Source organism: Pinus tabuliformis, chromosome X (assembly GCF_031772625.1).
Source record: "Pinus tabuliformis cultivar Carrire ecotype Pingquan chromosome X, CPIR1, whole genome shotgun sequence".
In the NCBI taxonomy this organism is placed as follows: Eukaryota; Viridiplantae; Streptophyta; class Pinopsida; order Pinales; family Pinaceae; genus Pinus; species Pinus tabuliformis.
Genome location: NC_142308.1, coordinates 1,616,112,233 through 1,616,129,557, shown reverse-complemented (window position 1 = coordinate 1,616,129,557; position 17,325 = coordinate 1,616,112,233). Strand labels below are relative to the sequence as shown.

The 17,325-nt window shown below is 36.4% G+C and overlaps 1 protein-coding gene across 8 annotated transcripts; it reads right to left on the bottom strand.

Annotated features, from left to right (window-relative positions):
• Positions 1-6,211: 6,211 nt before the first annotated feature.
• On the bottom strand, positions 6,212-15,873 carry LOC149146232 (uncharacterized). Of its 8 annotated transcripts, none has more exons than XM_089451818.1 (9): positions 15,718-15,873; positions 15,310-15,548; positions 14,039-14,122; positions 13,418-13,602; positions 13,144-13,282; positions 12,986-13,045; positions 6,883-6,969; positions 6,697-6,789; positions 6,212-6,524 (listed from the first exon to the last, which is right to left on the bottom strand). In XM_089451818.1, exons 2-9 carry the CDS (start codon positions 15,544-15,546, stop codon positions 6,327-6,329), a joined length of 1,083 nt encoding a protein of 360 aa, XP_089307944.1. In that variant the 5' UTR covers positions 15,547-15,548; positions 15,718-15,873; the 3' UTR covers positions 6,212-6,326. The 8 variants fall into 8 exon arrangements, with proteins under 8 accessions (XP_089307944.1, XP_089307945.1, XP_089307947.1 ...); XM_089451821.1 differs by lacking the exon at positions 6,883-6,969 and adding an exon at positions 9,650-9,815 and having other exon boundaries at positions 6,454-6,524; XM_089451822.1 differs by lacking the exon at positions 6,212-6,524 and adding an exon at positions 9,650-9,815 and having other exon boundaries at positions 6,708-6,789.
• Positions 15,874-17,325: the final 1,452 nt, after the last annotated feature.

Here is a 17,325-nt window from a genome sequence, read left to right as displayed (position 1 = left end):
AAATATTTCAGATCTAGCACTTATTAGATATTCAATTCATTTGATGATGCTTTGCCAAATTATCTCCTTCCTCTTTTATAGTCTTAGGCCTTCCACAATACCACGGTCCAAAACCATAGGATCAAAAAACTGTTGGACTAATACCATGAACTAACCATGAAAGTGCGTGAAATTTTCTCTTCATGAAAGGAACTTTTCTCTGCATGAAAGTGCGTGAACTTTTTCTCTACATGAAATAAACTTTTCTCTGCATAAAAGTGCGTGAACTTTTCTCTACATGAAATAAAATTTTCTCTGCATAAAAGTGCGTGAACTTTTCTCTACATGAAATAAACTTTTCTCTGCATATAAGTGCGTGAACTTTTCTCTACATGAAGGAAACTTTTTTTTTTCTTCATGAAAGAAACTTTTATCTTCATGAAAGTGCGTGAACTTTGCTGCACTATAATTTATCATCTGAGATGAGTGGGTTGCCATCAAGTACAACATATGTATCATAATGCCAAACTTAATCATTGAGTTGGGACACGATCCCAAAGATGTAAAGGCCACTGAAATATTAATAAAGAAGAAGAATGATGACATAGCTGCTTTGAAGAAGTAACTCAAGATTCCACAATTACATCACCCACAAACAATAGAAGTCCTGGAGACACAAAAGGGCCAAGAAGAGCTCATGGACTTGGTCCTAAATCTAAATGACTAACTGAAAGAAACAGAGAAGGAATTAGACACATTGATTCAGTCCAAGCAAAGTGGCTTGGCCACCACTTCTAGGACTACCGTTCCCACTGTTTCTACTGCAGTTCCTTCAACATTCGCAGCATCATTGGCACCCACAGCTCCACTTGCCATAGCATTGCCAATCACTACTGAATCTATAATAGCAGGTACTTCAACAGGGAAAACAACAGAGCTGGTAAAATCCATGGAGGATATGTCAATCCAGAAAAATAGAGCTCAAAAGCCTAAAGGAGAAAGTGGCAAGCTTAGAAACTAACTGTAAGCTTGCCGAAATTCAGCAGAGAGAAGAAACACAGAAACCCCTAAGGATGGGTGAGAAGATCAAGGTCCTAGAAAAAAAATTAACTCTACAAAAGCCACTAGGACAGACCAAGGAGATGCTTTGAGCCAATATCATTGACTTTGTCAATGATATTTGGCCATCAATTAAAGTTATATTTGAGCAGACTGAATTGGTGAAAGTGGCCACTGAGGCTATTCAGAAAGTAAGGGAAGATTTATGAGATCAACCTGAGGATGCAAATTGACTCATCCACTTCTTGAATAGTAAGAACAGACATGAGCTTAATGAGCTTGGTGTAGAGGATAGGACTGAAGCCATCATAGAAGTCAAAAAGGTTCTTTCCAAAAGAAACCTTATGGTCAACTTAGAAGAAAAATGCCATAATATGTAGGTGGCCATTGACAGATTCATGGCCAAATTTCAAATTTTGAGGGACAAAGGCCTTCCCAGTCCTATGGTCATCCATGATAAACTTATGACCCAATTGTACACTGACAGACTAAGGAAGTTGGCCAAGGAATAGGCGAGCACTTTAGGTATGAAAGCCTTGCCAACTGGAAAAGTATTATATGATACTTTGAAGAATTTGTTTTTTCTAGAGCATGAGGTGAAACATTTGTTTGTCACCAAGCCTAATTTTGCCAAATACACATAGGTAGACGAAATCTACAGAAGAATGTTGAAAGTAAAGTTACCTGAGGATGAATGGTGGGAAAAGATGACAGATTTACTATAAGTTACCACAGTAAATCTGAAGGCAGCCAGATAAAACAGGTAAAAGACAGATCAGCAGGGTCAAAGAGTAGCAGGTTAAAGAGTATCAATGAAAGATTAAAGATAAAGATGATTCCAGCGTACAAATATCATCCAGCTTAAAGGGCTCAAATTCAACTGCAACAGCCAGCACTACCACAATAAGAGGGACAACATGATGCAGTTTTCCATCTGTCCCTACCTTCATGCTTGAAGATATTTTGATTCCCTAGATTAAATCTCATATTGTTATGAGATATTTTGTAAATATTTTTTGTATAAATACTTCACATTTCGAAGTATTTAGGGTGGATTCAAAGACATTTCTGTAGACTTTTCTCTCAAATCAAAGTCTTATTGTATCAAAATTGGATTGGCTTGCTAGATCATGGAATAAAGCTTAGATATTTTTCAGGATTCTTGTGTAAAGAGAAAATCAAATAAGTATTCTCTCATGTGTATTATTGTTTTTCCTTATGTTTCTTAATAATCATATGTGTTTCTATGAAATCTGAATGTTAAACTAGGAATGATATTTCAGAACTTGCTTAAATGCACTCTATCTTGACTGTTTACATTCTTAATGTTTTCTACTAAACTGTCTTAGCAACTCCTTAACTTTCGTAGCTTTCCTTTTGGTCTATGTAGCAAAGGATTATTAATTTCCCTTTGTTGATGATCACCCTATGTTACTCATTCTAATCCCAGTCCAAGGATTCCTAAGTTCCCTTCACCCTGGTTAGAATCATTCCATCTATCAGTCCTTGAAAATTTTCCTTTTGCTTTGCTAGCCTACCCTGTGAACCCTCCATTTAATGATCTGATCCAGTTATGCTATCCTTTTATTGACTCCATAGCCCAATGGCTTGAAGAAACTAGCTCTATCCATCTATTCCTAGAATTCCACCACCAAATCAAAATCAAAACCTTATGAACACTAAGAACTAGCCTAAAATCCCACCCAAACAAAGTTAAACTATAAAGAGAGAGCCCTCTCTGGCCTTAGGTTGGATAGAACCTGAGTCTAAAGATTGGTTTGTGGTTACCTCAGATTATTCCTTCTTTTGATAACTTCTAGGGAAGACTTCTGAGTAATAATAGGTTCATTGACTCAGGTGCATCTTTTCACTTCACTCCCCATAGAGAGTGGTTCTGCGAGTATGAGAAATACGATGGTGGTGATGTCTTCTTAGGGGATGATAGAAAGGCTAGAATTGTTGGTCACAGAAAAGTAAGGTTGAAGTCAAGGAAAATTTTAAGGATGGAAATTTTTCTTGAAGTTTAAAAACATTGGCGAATCTCACTAATCCCTAATATACAAACCATAAAAATTTTATTGATATATTTGTAAAATTATTCAAATTTATAATGATTTTATATATAGCCTATATATAATGTTGGTGATTTTTAAGGTAAAATAATTTTATATTCTAAAATTTGGGCAAATCTTCTTTTATAAAAATTGGAAATTAGCGAATCTTTTTTGTGGAAAAATCATGGAAAATTAGCCCATTGGGCGAAGATTAGCCCCTAAACTTTTCCATGGTTGAAGTTGTAAGGTGGAATGATTAGAACACTTCCGGGTGTTCTGCATATTCCTGCATTGGCCAGAAATTTGATTTTTGTAAGAAAGATGGATGATACAAGTGTAAAAATAGTGTTCGAGAAAGATACCTGCAGGATGGTTCAGGGAGCATTGGTATTGATGCGGGGAGTTTGGATTGGAACTCTGTACAAGCTGCAAGGTAGCACGTTATTAATGGGTGCAACAATTTGTGGTTCCTGAAAGTGGAGCAGAAAATCTAGTGGTCTCTGGAGAAAAGACCATGTTATGGCATTAAAGGCTTGGACATATTGGAGACAAGGGCCTTCAAATACTTCATGGTAAATGTATGGTAGAAGGTATGAATATTAGCTCTATGGATTTTGATTTCTATGAAAAATGTGTATATGGGAAGCAGAATCGAGTGAGTTTCCCCTTTGGTGGTAAGAGGGCGAAACAGATATTAGAGCTTTTACACAGTGATGTGTTTGGACCTGTGAACGTTCCATCACTGGGTAAGTATGTGTACTATGTATCATTTATAGATGACTTCTCAAGGAATACATGGATATATTTCCTCAAGAAGAAATCTGAAGTCTTTGACAGGTTTAAAGAATTTAAGGCTTTGGTGGAAAACTAGACAGAGAAGAAGATAAAGCTTCTGAGGACAGATAACGATGGAGAGTTTTACAAGAAGGAATTTGAAGAGTTCTATAAGAAGTGTGGTATATCACGACAAAAGACTACTCCATACACACCTCAGAAAAATGGAGTTGCAGAAAGAATGAACAAGATGTTGATGGAAAGGGAAAGAAGCATGCTCAGTGGTGTCGGGTTAGGACAGGAATTCTAGGCAGAGGCGGTGGAGACTACATGTTACCTGGTCAACAGATCACCTTCATCAGTGTTGGAGGATAAGACTCCACATGAGGTATGGGCTGGTAAGAAACCCTCTCTTTCACATCTGAGGGTATTTGGATGTGATGCATATGTACATGTTCCAAAGGAGAAAAGAACAAAGTTGGATAGTAAATCTGAAAGGTGCATACACTACAACAAAACCAGCAATTTGCGCCAGATTTAGCGCCAGATTTTAGTGCATTTTTTTTGTAATTGTGATGAGCAACCTGGCACTAAATCTGGCTCTATTGTACAATTTTTAAAGCGCCCTTTTTTGCACCTGATTTTGCATCCTTTTTTACGCTAGATTTTGCATCATTTTTTACACCAAACTATGCATCATTTTTTGTGTCAAATTTTGAACCAAGATTTGCATCTTATTTTATGACAGGTTTTGCTTCTAGTTTTGTGTCCATTTTTGTATCTATTTTTCATTCTCTTTTGCTTCCTATTTTGTGTCATTCTTTGCTTCCATTTTTGCACCATCATTTGCATCAAATTTACACTGTATTTTGAATCCAATTTAACGTCTTTTTATGCATCCATTTTGTGTCAGTTTTTGCATCTAGTCTTACGCCAGGTTTTGTATCTAGTCTTACACTAGTTTTTGCTTCTATTTTTGCACCAGCTTTGGTGCCTATCTTTGCACCATGTGCTAAATTTGATTTAGCACCAAATTTTGCATCCATTTTTGTGCCCATTTTTGCATCTTTTTTTGGACCATTTTTTACATCCACATTTATGTTTGATTTGTCTCCATTTTTCTCATCTCATTTTGCACCATATTTTGCGTCATTTGTTTCATCCAATTTTGCATCATTTTTAACACCATCTCTTGCATCTAATGTTACATCATTTTGAGCATCCAAATTTGCATTTATATTTGCATCTTATGTTGAGTCATGTGTTGTGTCCACCTTTGCGTCTTATTTTGTGTCTAATGGTACATTCAATTTAGAGCCATTTTTTACGTCTACTTTTGTATTTGTTTTTGCACCAAGTTTTGCATCCAATTTTAAGCTATTTTATGCCCCTTTTTGCACCATTTTTTTGTGTCTACTTGTGTCCAATGTTGCACCATTATTTACACCGACTTTTTCATCCAAATTTGCATCTTTTTTTGCCTCATTTTGTGTCCACATTTGCATATAATTTTGTGTCTGAGTTCGAGCCTAAATTTGCATGTGATTAGGAATCATTTTTTACATCCAATATGGCATCCTTGGTTTCACCTTTTTTCAGCCCCATTTTGCATCTTGTTTTATGTCTTTTCTTACATCTTTTTTTTTTCCTTTTTTGCACCCAAGTTTGCATCCCAAATTTACACCATTATTTGCATCATCATTTGGCATATTAATTTGTAACGTTTTTTGCTTCTTTTTAACGCTCAACTTTGCATCTTATTTTACATCTAATTGTTGTCTTTTTTTGCATCTAATTTGGTGCCCATTTATGTGTCCTTGTTTTTGCCCAATTTGATATCCTTTTGTATGCCATGTTTTGTTCCCTTCTTTGTGTCAACTATTGCACAATTTTTCACTTCTAATTTAAAACACTTTGTATGTCAATTGTTTGCATTTTGTATTAATTCCTAGTTTAACATCCAATTTTACTTTCAATTTTGCATCCATGGTTACATCTGCATTTGACTTCTTATATAGAGTATATTTTTCTTTACATATATGACCCCCTTTATAGATTCATAGTGAAATATATGATAGTTTCTAAATATCATTAAAGCAGATATCACAATTCAAAATCATTTGTAAATAAATTTAAGAGAAATTGACAACATCCATCCAAAAAAATAACAATATGTCATTAACAACTTTCAAAACATGTATAAAATAGCAACATAATACTAATAAAATCAGTATTATTTTTAATCAAAACAAGTAAAATTCAAATATGATTAACAAATCAAAATATTTCATGAATATCGTTATTCTACGATAAATTAACAACATACATAAATCAAACTCATCGTATGATTACAAAATCAAAATGTCTCATTGATATAGGGTAAATTCACAACACCCATCTAAACATAACAATGTCATTCTACACAATAATTTCTTCATAAAAAACAATGCATGTGCATGCCTAGCTACCACCACCAAGATCATCCTCATGATCATCTTGACCATCCTCATTACTCTGATCCACATCATCACCAACACCGCAACTATCATCATCATCTCCTCCTTCACCACCATCATCCTCATCCTCATCCTCATCATCTCCTGATATATGTTGAACATAATTTGGATCATCGTCTTGGCAATCATTACCTATAGCATTCTGACAAAAAAAATCAATATTACATGTTAGTATTAATTACATAACACAACGCATGTTTTTGTTATACAATGTTAACCATAAAATGAAGTAAGATATAATATCTAATAGTACTAAAAAATAAAATGAAAATATGGTTTAAAAGTATATTGGAAATCCAACTAAGATTACATACCATGGAGTCCATCCAAACAACAAATTCAACCCATCTCTTTTCCTGCAGCACCTCCTTTTCCAAATGATTTGGAGGTCTTCCATATTTTAGTTCCTATCAATCAGTAAATAGGGAGAAATTAGATAACAATGACTTTCTTCTAGTACAAAATTTATTAAAAAAATATCACATGTTTAATATACTTACAAAGGTTGTTATCAGTGCTTTTAAACCTTTCTCGCCACTACGATGAGTGACTTTTGTCTTGGTTAACCTCGCCTTGGATGCCTTGTCCTTAAACATAAACCAATTCAATTTATTTTCACACAAATACATGTTTAAGATACTTATAAGTATTAATACATTTTAAATAATGTTTAATGAAAAATTCAATACCTGAATGCTCTCATTGCCGACTTTTCTTTGTGTCTTCTAGAAGAGATTCATTCATACTTAAACAAGGGGATATATTGTAACTTTTTCTAAGTTCTGAATTTTTGGATCGAATACTAGAGTCCAGGCCAAATAAGGTGCTTAAACAGGTTGATATATTATATCCCAGCATAACCTCATGGATCCTCAATGGAGTATCCAGTTGGGAAGGTTCCTACTTGCTCACCACAATCTGTATATTTTCTCCAACTTCGAAATTTTGGTTCTCTCCAGCTTCCTGGCCATTGTTTCCCTCAATTTTGGCAGGGTCAATGAATCCCTCATGTTTTCTGTTACTGTCCATATCAAACAATTTTTCTCTAATTGGACCTGCAGCAGTTATGCCATCAACAATAAAAATGCTTTCCTGGCATGCTCCCTTCATGGATTTGACTAAAGATCAGTAACAGGAGTTACAGGTGGTCCAGGTTCAGGAGTAGATGGGTGGGGTTCATGAAAGCAGTAAAAGGAGCTAAAGAGGGATCTCCTAGTGTCCAAACAGGACTAACTACTTAAAGACTGGGATCTGCTAATGACAGATTGCTCACCCGGGGTCTCAGGATCAGCATGAAAATATTGAAACCATATTCCACAGAAGTGAGATCTTGAAACCATCCAGCGTTCTCTCCCAAGTTCCCAGCATCTGGGAGATGAAGGTTGGTATTTCAAGTCCTTCACTTTCATACCTCCGATGAGTGGATTATCCAGAACGAGGTTTCGAGAAAGGCAGGCAAAAAAGAAAATCAGAGTGTTTTTTGTATTCAGTAGCATCTGAAGTTCTGGTCTCCAACAAGCTAATCACTCCCACTAGAAAGCCATAATGAAATTTCCATATGTGAAATTTCTATAAAGACTGAGCCTTTTGTTTTGAAATCCTATAATATGTATACCGACTGAATGTAAATGTTTGTTCACTAATAGGAAAACAAGGTTACTATCTATTAACATATTTCTTAATAGTGAAGAATTGCATTGAACTTCTTTGTGCTATACATATGAATTCTCAGATACTATAAAATATCCGCTGAAAACTAGAACACCTCTAGTTATACTTCAGTTTATAGATCAACTACAGCACAGGCAAACAACCTTATGTCAGACAACAACATCAAATAATTCTGTAGCCATTGACTACAAGATTTGACCACTTTTGACTACAAAACTAACCAGGGCCATCTGGGTGACAACAAATAAAAGAAAGCAGAGAAAATTTGTGTTATGTATATGTTATCTCTTATGCATACAATATTATTATGCGCCTATGGAAAGATGGAACCTCTGCATTTCTTTGGATTTAGGCTATATCATTTTCCTTGAATTAACTAGGTGATTTTTTTTTTATTTTCTCATGTAGTAGGTGCTCCAAGGACATAAGGACTCAGTGTATTCTCTTGCATCTTATTGTCTCAATAGGATTCCGAGCTTGGCCACACTTGTGTATTTTTATTTTCAATAAATTGAAATTGGGATTCTCACTCTAAAAAGATACGAGGGAAAAATATAAACAGTACTTGCAAATTGATAGATAAGATCGTTGTTTATCATATGGTAGTATTTAATGATAAAAGTCTGCTACAAAAAAACACTGCTTTGCATGAACGAAAACAATTGCTACATAAGATTTTCCTAGATGATATCCTTTATCCCATTTGCACAGTCAGGTTTCTGTCAAGGTCTGCACCTGACACTTTCTCTCAGAGCTTAGCAGCACCAATGAGGATACTCTTCATACAGTTAATTAAAGTTTTCATTTGTTTTCTGGAATGCAAAGATGCGGGATATACACATGCACAATCCAAAGCTCCATTTCTGACTGTATCAAAAACTGCAAGAGAAGGTCCTACTCCATGAACAGAAGAGCATCCCATATAGTCCTCTAAACCTATTGCCCTTTTCAATTCATCCATTTCGTCCACCATGGGACCTTCAAATACAACAATAAGTGAAGTGCGAAGTGAAGATGATGGAGTTAAATAAGGATGTTGAATTGCTTGGCACATAAGGAAGTTGACATCACTCATGTCTGTGAAATGTTTTCGATTCCTCATAGATGTATCAAGTGCATTTGAGCATTGTCTGGGCAGCTCCCAAAAGTCCCCTGTTTCATTGATATGATGGGTATTCATAATAGCAGAATGGTAGAAACCTTCGTGCCCACAAGAAACCAAAATAAGGGTCAAGGGAAGCAATACAAATATTCACACAACTGATCAGAAGAAAATTAATAAAAAAATAAAGGGTATACAAATTGAGATATACTAATACTGTTTGTAGCTGATAGAACCACACACAATTGCTTTCTTACTGAATACAAGTGTATCTGTACAACATATATACCATGAACAACATGACTGCTCACACTAGAAAAACCCAATTCATAGAGTGCAAGAAATCATGCCATAAATAAATTAAACCTACAGAAACCGATAACTGTAAATAAATACAAAAACATACTGTGAAAACTAGACAAAACTTTGAAGCAGCAGTGGTAATTCAAAATAAAATAAAGCAATGTGCAAATATGGAATTGGCAAAACCTTACCAACACTATGATCAGATAGGCTGCTGCCAACGAGGCTTCTGCAGTCAACCAGAGTTATGACAGAGTAATGCTCCCAGCGATTGCCAAGCTCCTTGAGAACGAAAGTGGCTTTAAGCCCAGCTGCTGTTAAAGCTCCACACATTGTTGTTCTTTCTGTCTTGCAAACCTGTGATGGCAATCCATCAACATCAAAATTGATACTCATGAAATCATAGAACTTATAGTTCATTAATTTATAATGATATAACGTAGAGAACAAAACCTAGTGTGCATTTACTGGCATTAACAATGCACAAATGTAAGACCTCATGGACTATAAACTCTTTGTGGACAATAAACTCTATTAACATGGAAGATAATAGACTTTATGGCCTAGCTATCACTAGGCTATAGACCTTATGGACTTCCTATCCACAGTTACAGAACAATTCCTATCCTCTTCATTGACCTAGATACTAGGAAATAAACCTTATGGACTTCATATCCGCATAACATAATTCCTATCCTCCCCATATGACTTCTCTGACACTACTAAATCAAACAGTACACAGTGTTGGATATTGACTTGCAGCAATGCTACAAAACTATCTATAAATCTATCAGTACATATTATCAACTTACATTCTCAAGCTGAGCTGTCCTCTCTGAGCATAAGCACAGACGAACGATTTGCGAATGGCGAGGAGAATTAGGATCTTCAAATGGCAAATTGGCATGCCTCCTGGACCCCAAAGAATATCCCAATAAGTCAACCCCATGAGCCCAGAAGGGCTTGTTGGCCTGGCCTCTGGGAATTGCATCCTCTATAGCCATAAAATTTAGGTTTTCTTCATGATATCCATTCTTCTCTGTCTGAGAATTGGTTTCATATAAAGATCTATAAAGATCTTAGAAATTTATATAAAGATCTTAGAGGCTAGATCAGTGTGAAAGAGGGAGAGAGCCAACAAGTACCATGGATAGTGAGTAGGTTTCATATCTATAGTCTCTTTATTACAGGATGGTATAACATTACTAATCAGTGAGGCACATAGACCAGTGTACATGTTTCCACCAAGAAAGCTCATAACACAAAGACTAATCGCCCGGTTGGATTCTTCCCTGCACTTGCTTTGGCTGGATCGAATCCCTATATCGGGAGTAGTGCCAGCGGGGAGGTGGGCCGGCATCTAGCTAGTCCAAATCATCCATCCAGGCACATCAATCTCAATTTTATGTTTGAAGTGACAGGCAGGCCCCTGACTTATAAAGGGTTCATTCATGCGCTCGTTCTCGCTTATTGATCGGATTACCTTATGGATGCTCGACACCTTGATGAGGTCTGACCTAGATCGGATGCCCAGCTGTATCGGATGGGCGGCGAGATGAGGGATGTTTCTGCTCAAGCATTGATTGACTAAGCCAGTTTTTTCCTACAGGATTCCAATCGGGGCCAACAGGATAGATAGATTGGGCTGATTCCATCCATAGGTTCAGATTAGTGCGTCGCCCTACTTACTATTATTAGGCGACCCCTATTCTTATTTGAGCTCTTCCAACCTTTTCACAATGGCAAGCAATTACCGAATCCACAATGGCTGGCAAGAGCGCCCCCAGCTTATTCCTATAGCTATGGCCAGATCTTCCAATCACCTGGGAAAGCCGAACAAAAGAAAGTGAGGGGCCCTACCGCTCCAGGAGCAATCAGCCAGCACACCGGTGCTCCACCTACTGGCCAAATTAGATATAAAAGGAGGACGTTAATACCAGTTCCCCATTCATCCCAGAATTCAGATCTTTTGACCGGGAATAAGAATCTCGCTTGACCATATAGAACATCTAGTTTTCAACAGAATGAAATGCCACAAGAATTAACGGTCTCACCTACTTCTTGTTGAACTACAGTTATCAATATCTGATTTTTGGACAAACAGTTATCGGGGGTACCTCCATAAAGGATTATATCTCTCCTAGCTTCATAGTTGATCCATTGGCTGGAGGTATTCCACAAAGGGAATTGCTCTTAGTTGAATTTGGGCGCTGGTGAAAGTTTTAGACAAGATTGGGGACGACTTACGCAAGCACTTCAAACTCACTACTTGTGCAAATAAAAATGGCTGATTTAGGGAGGGTTGTAACCACAATCTTGAACTGAAAGAGTTAATTAGAAGGGCACAAGGAAAGTCTTTTCCTCACCTCATCAAAATTCCAAAACTCGAAACTTTTTCAAATTTCCTAGTATATTATTATTTGAAAATAAAAAATCAAAAAACAAAAAAAAAAAATCACTAGCTTGAGCTTAAATTTTCATCATTTAGATAGTTTTGGCACTTGAGTTTGATAGTTTTGGCACTTGAGTTTTCCCTCAAAGATTTGTCTAATTGGCCCAAGATATGTATAATGACTTTTTGTGTATAGGGAAAGAAAATCTCAGTCTACTCACCCATCTTATTTTCTGAAGTTAATCAAACACTTGTTTGTTAAAGCCACACTTTATTTTAACATTGAGTTGTTATTTCCTAGGGTTTAGCAATCCTATCTTAGGGAAGCCCCCATTGAGTTGGAGAAGAGTCACCCTAAGGTTAAGAGGGTTGGTGAGGTGACATTGGCATCCCTCTTAGTTGCCAATAGGCTAGTATCATTTTTTTTAATTTAATCTAAGGGTGCTAGTTTGTGAAGTAACACCTCCAATCAGAGGCATTTTAGATGCAAATCAGCAGACCCATGCACCCAAAACATATCAGGTACAGGTGTGGCAAATGTAGGAGTTCATTCCAGTTAGCCTGCTTATTTCATATATAATTTACACAACCCAAGCTATTTCTACGAACCACTTCAACACTAATTTGAAACGAAACAGTTAATATAGGCAGCCACTAGAGAAAATATGCTTTCTCAATCCAAATTCCTAAATCATGCAGGCTATTAATTCCAAGCACTAGGGTATCCATCATTGAATATAATGCTGTGCAGCACTTGTGTTAGCTGATACAAAGTTACCATGCTCATTGCATATGTAATTCACAGAACCTGAGCTATTTGTAACCACTACTTGACACTTTGAATTCAATTGAAATAAAATATAGGCAGGCATTGGGAGAAATGCAGTATTTCTCAATCTCACTTCCAAAATCATGCAGACTATTGATTCCCACCAGCAGTGCTTCCACCATGTAACAGAACAGTTTCCTTGTAACCAACATCAGAAATGCTGGATAGAAATCTTCACTCGCATAAGATTAGAAATGAAAGGAAAGAAAAAAAATTTAATGTTCTCTACTGACCAAACAAAGTCAGTGGAAGAGAATACAACAGTTAAGAAGGATTAAATTTGTGGATGAGAATATAGAGTCTTACCTTTTTCTCTTCTTCAAGAAGTTCTTGAATTGGCCTGTAGGCTGCTGCGATGCATAGGTTCTACAAGATTAAAATTTTCTGTAAGATGAATAAACTATGTGGAAGAAATAGACAGTGAAAATTTTGCAAATTGAAAACAGAAACTATTGCATGCATACTTTCAAGTCACTCCCAGAATAACCTTCCGTTGCACAAGCTAATTCATTGAAATTGAAACCATCCACCACTTTCTCCTGAGCAAGAATAACCCGCAGAATTTTCGCTCGGTTCTCAGCATCTGGTAAATCTACATATATCCTAAAAGAAAAACAGCAATTTATGATGACTTACAAATAAAGGTCTGACAAATTCCTTCATCTAATAATAGATATTCCACAAATAGTGAATCAGAAAACAAGCAATCATACTCCTAGCGTTCTCTGTCCAACAGACCTTCTAGGTAAGCGACGGATAACTGCATCATCAAGATCGAATGGTCTGTTGGTAGCACCCAGCACAAGTATTCTTTGACTTTCTTTAGACCGGAGGCCATCCCAAGCTGCCATTAATTCATTTCGCATTCTTCTTGTTGCTTCATGTTCAGAAGCACCACCACGAGCCCCAAGAATGCTGTCTACCTACAAAATAGATAGAATGTAACTGCAATAACCCATAGAAATCAATGACCACTAAGTAATTTAAGCACCAAATGCAGTGCATCAAATAAAGAATTATATGGAGAAGACCTAGAAATCTCTGATGAACAGCAATCCCAGATAAACACATAAAATTATATTAAAGAAGCCCTTTTTGCAACATATACCATAAGGTAAATCTAAAAAAAGTGCAACTCTAAATGCTTCATAATTTAAAACGATAACTAGAGATAGGATAACTAAACATAGCAAGCCTGGGACAACTATATCGAAATATACCATAAAATAAATGTAAATATGTTGCAACTCACTTTAAATGCTGCATAATTTAAAAGATGACTAGAGGTAGGCTAACTAAACATAGCAAGCCTAAGACATCTGCGAGTGCAGAAAACAGAATACAAGCAACTAAGCTCACCTCATCAATGAATATGATAACTGGAGCTAGCCTGCTTGCAAATGAGAAAAGGGCCTTTGTCAGCTTTTCAGCATCACCAAACCACTGCATCAAAAGAAAGACCCCTCCAGATCAATAACCACCTCAATCACAAACACAATGCAATTTTAACATAAGAAAACAGAACATTGAATTGGAGAAAGGAAAATGCACGGAAAAAATCCATACTGCCATAAAAACCAATGTGAGTTCAAAAGCCTGGAAGCTGCATTAAGAGAGAGGCTGTCTTTCTCTATAGGCAATCATCAACTGAAAACTCACTGCTTCATAGATGTCAATCATTTCCCATAAAACCCCCAATTTTTACAGACTCTTTAAAAATATGTAGTATTTACTGCCCTTGCTATTGAGTTGCTATTATCACTCTTTAAAACCTGCATTATATTTTGAACCTTGCTCTTTTCATACTTAGATTCCAGGGACTGTTCACTCAACCCTGTTCAGGAAAATCCCAATTTAATTGACGATTCCTTGTTTTAAATTTCTAATACCATATCTCAATAAAATTCCTAGCAATTTAATTATTCCCAAAAAAATATATTCACCCCAGTAAATTATTTTCTGAATAACTGCTGAAAAGAAAATAATGGTATTTTAATTTTTAACTTATAAAAACATTTGCAACAGAAACATGAATGAAAACCAACCACAAACACCAAAGAACTTGTTTTTCGGCCCTCCAATTTATCCTTCATTAAAATGCTCAGGAAAAATAAGGGCTCGCTCAAGGAAAACGGCACTCAGAGAAATACAGAAATTACACAACAAAATGGAACCTGGGGATCTCAGCCCCATGGAAGTTTTGTCCCTCTGAAAACTCAGCCTCCTGGAATTTCCATTTCTTTATGAACCTTCTGCTGTCGAGCAATTGGTGTTATTTTGAGCAAAATAATTTGTAAACGAAGTTTCTTGGTTAGTGAAAAGCCCGCCAAAAGTACCTCTACGCCAAGTAGATCCCTTGAAAGTGTCTATCTCTCAATGTTAGTGACATCTCAACGCATTCACCCATTCGGGAGCTTTCGTAGGCAGTCAGCGTCGTATGTAGAGCATCTAGCTCGGCGGGCCTCACAGTTTGTGAGGAAGAGTAAGCAGATCGCAGAGTATTTGCTTATTTCACTCTTTTCGGAAAACCTATAAATTTTTTAAAGTAACTGCTACTTACGAATCATAAGTTTTTTAAAATAAATTCTACTTAGTTTCAGATTTTTAGATTTTTAAGGGGTTTTACCGACCCAGAAATAGAGATTCAATAAATGGAAGAGAAGCTTACTGATGGTGACATCGCCGTCGGGGCTCTGGAGCATCTTGTCCATTCCCTTGGGGCCGAGTGAGGTGCGGAGGATTCTCGCAACGGACCTGGCGGCCGCAATGTTGGCCTTCTGAGCATCTAAGCCTCTGATTCGGGTCTTCTGCTCCTGCTCCTTTATTATGATAAATGGCCTCCCGTACTCATCAAATGCCAGCGCCATCCCTGCAAACAGTGACAGATTGCAGCACAGAGATTAAAACCTAAACATACAAGAGTGGCTGCTAAAAACACACTGGATTTTGAACCAGAAACCTGAAATGCGTGTACTCCTCTCTGTGTGGAAGACTGAATGTGCGGGTGGAAATCCATTGAAGTTAAAAATGGAACATACCTTGGCGCCGTCAATGGACTGAAGAACCGATCGTGGGGTTCGAGTGTCTGCTACTGGTGAACCCTAATTCGCAAATCTCTGCAATCTCGTTTTCGCTCCCGCCCTGCGAAAAGCGAACAGATCCTGCTTCTTGTTCTAGAACGTAAACGAAGTTTGGGTTGGGAGGGGTTTTGTAAAGAAAAGTAAAGCTTTACCTTTTTCAAAAATGTTAATTTCATAGTGAAAAACAGTAAATACATTTTTTTATTTTCACATCACTAGTTAAGTAGCTATATAATGTTTTTGGTTCTTGGTTAGGTTGGAAAATATTTATAATAATATAATTTTATGGTTGTTGTTTAAGTTTATTAGGTGTTATTAAAACAATAAATATATATTTTTTATTTTCACATCACTAAAGAAGTAACTATATAATGTTTTTGGTTATAGGTTACGTTAGAAAATATTTATAATAATAATAATAATATAATTTTATGGTTGTTGTTTAAGTTTATTAGGCGTAATTTTTATTAATTTTAATTTAATAATTTTTAAATGGAAAAATATGATTTTAATTTGGTTGTATTGAAAATATTTATATGTTTTTACATATAAGGTGGGTGCAAACAAAGGAGAATATATAGTAAGTCTATTTAATAGTTAATAACAAGTGTTAATTTCTTAAAATTATATGATAAATTTGAAAGGAGTAGGGTATGTATCTTTTTTCGGGTGAAATATATTAAAATTATTGTGTGAATGGGGTTGTAAGACCCTATATTTTCATCCTGGGAAAATATAGTCCTCTCTTAGCCACTTGCATAGTTTAGATTGTCATAAGCAAAGTAGGTACATTGTCTTAAGATGTAAACATTTCATTTTAAGCAGTGCCATAATGTGGTTTCAGCGAAGCATTAAAAGATGGAATGAGCATGCACATTTGGGATGCTAGTGTTATATTCAGCTTGAGGCATGATTGCACGTCTAAGAAGACTCTAACAAGGGTTGCAGAGGAGAGGTTGGGGGATTGTAGTCTCACTTAGAAGTGTATACAAGCAAGTTAAGCCCTATGAGAAGTTGTGAAACAAAATTAAGGGATTTGACAAGTTGCACGAAGGCAACTTAGTAGTGGTACTAAGTGAGCAATCCTTGATTCAACTTGATACTCTCTCCTTGGCACTACCACTTTGTAAGATGGAGAAGAAATGTGAAATAGATGTGCAACCCACTAAAGAAGTTGAAGGTTGTTGTAATGTATATCGGTGGTTATGTCATGATGTGAAAGGAAGTGTTGGAACTTGGAAGGTGACCATTAGAGTAGATTTACCATGGAGTGCAAGGAGGTGCAAGGATCTGATAAGGAGGGAACTACACAAATCTAACAAGTAGGCCATATTGGGTTAGGATATTACTATTTTGGGACATCCAAAGTTGAAGGTGCATTTTATGGAGGTGCAGTCGAAGTGCTTGGGTGCGTGCCACAGCGTAAGGGTATCTAGGACTTTTAGTGTGTGTTAGTGGTGTTAGTGCATTGTGTTTGATCAACACTAGCTAGAATGTGTTCCATGAAGGAAAAAATCCCACAAATTTGGGATGACTTAACCATTTGGCATTTAAGGTGTGTTATGT

What these genes read in the sequence shown, in the direction of transcription:
- LOC149146232 (XM_089451815.1), bottom strand. Translation starts at nt 15,546, where the DNA reads ATGGCGCTGGCATTTGATGAGTACGGGAGGCCATTTATCATAATAAAG. An exon ending in ATCCGTCGCTTACCTAGAAG is followed by an intron (nt 13,283 to 13,417) that starts GTCTGTTGGACA and finishes TTTTTCTTTTAG; the next exon opens with GATATATGTAGATTTACCAG. An exon ending in TTCTTGAAGAAGAGAAAAAG is followed by an intron (nt 9,816 to 12,985) that starts GTAAGACTCTAT and finishes TTGCCATCACAG; the next exon opens with GTTTGCAAGACAGAAAGAAC.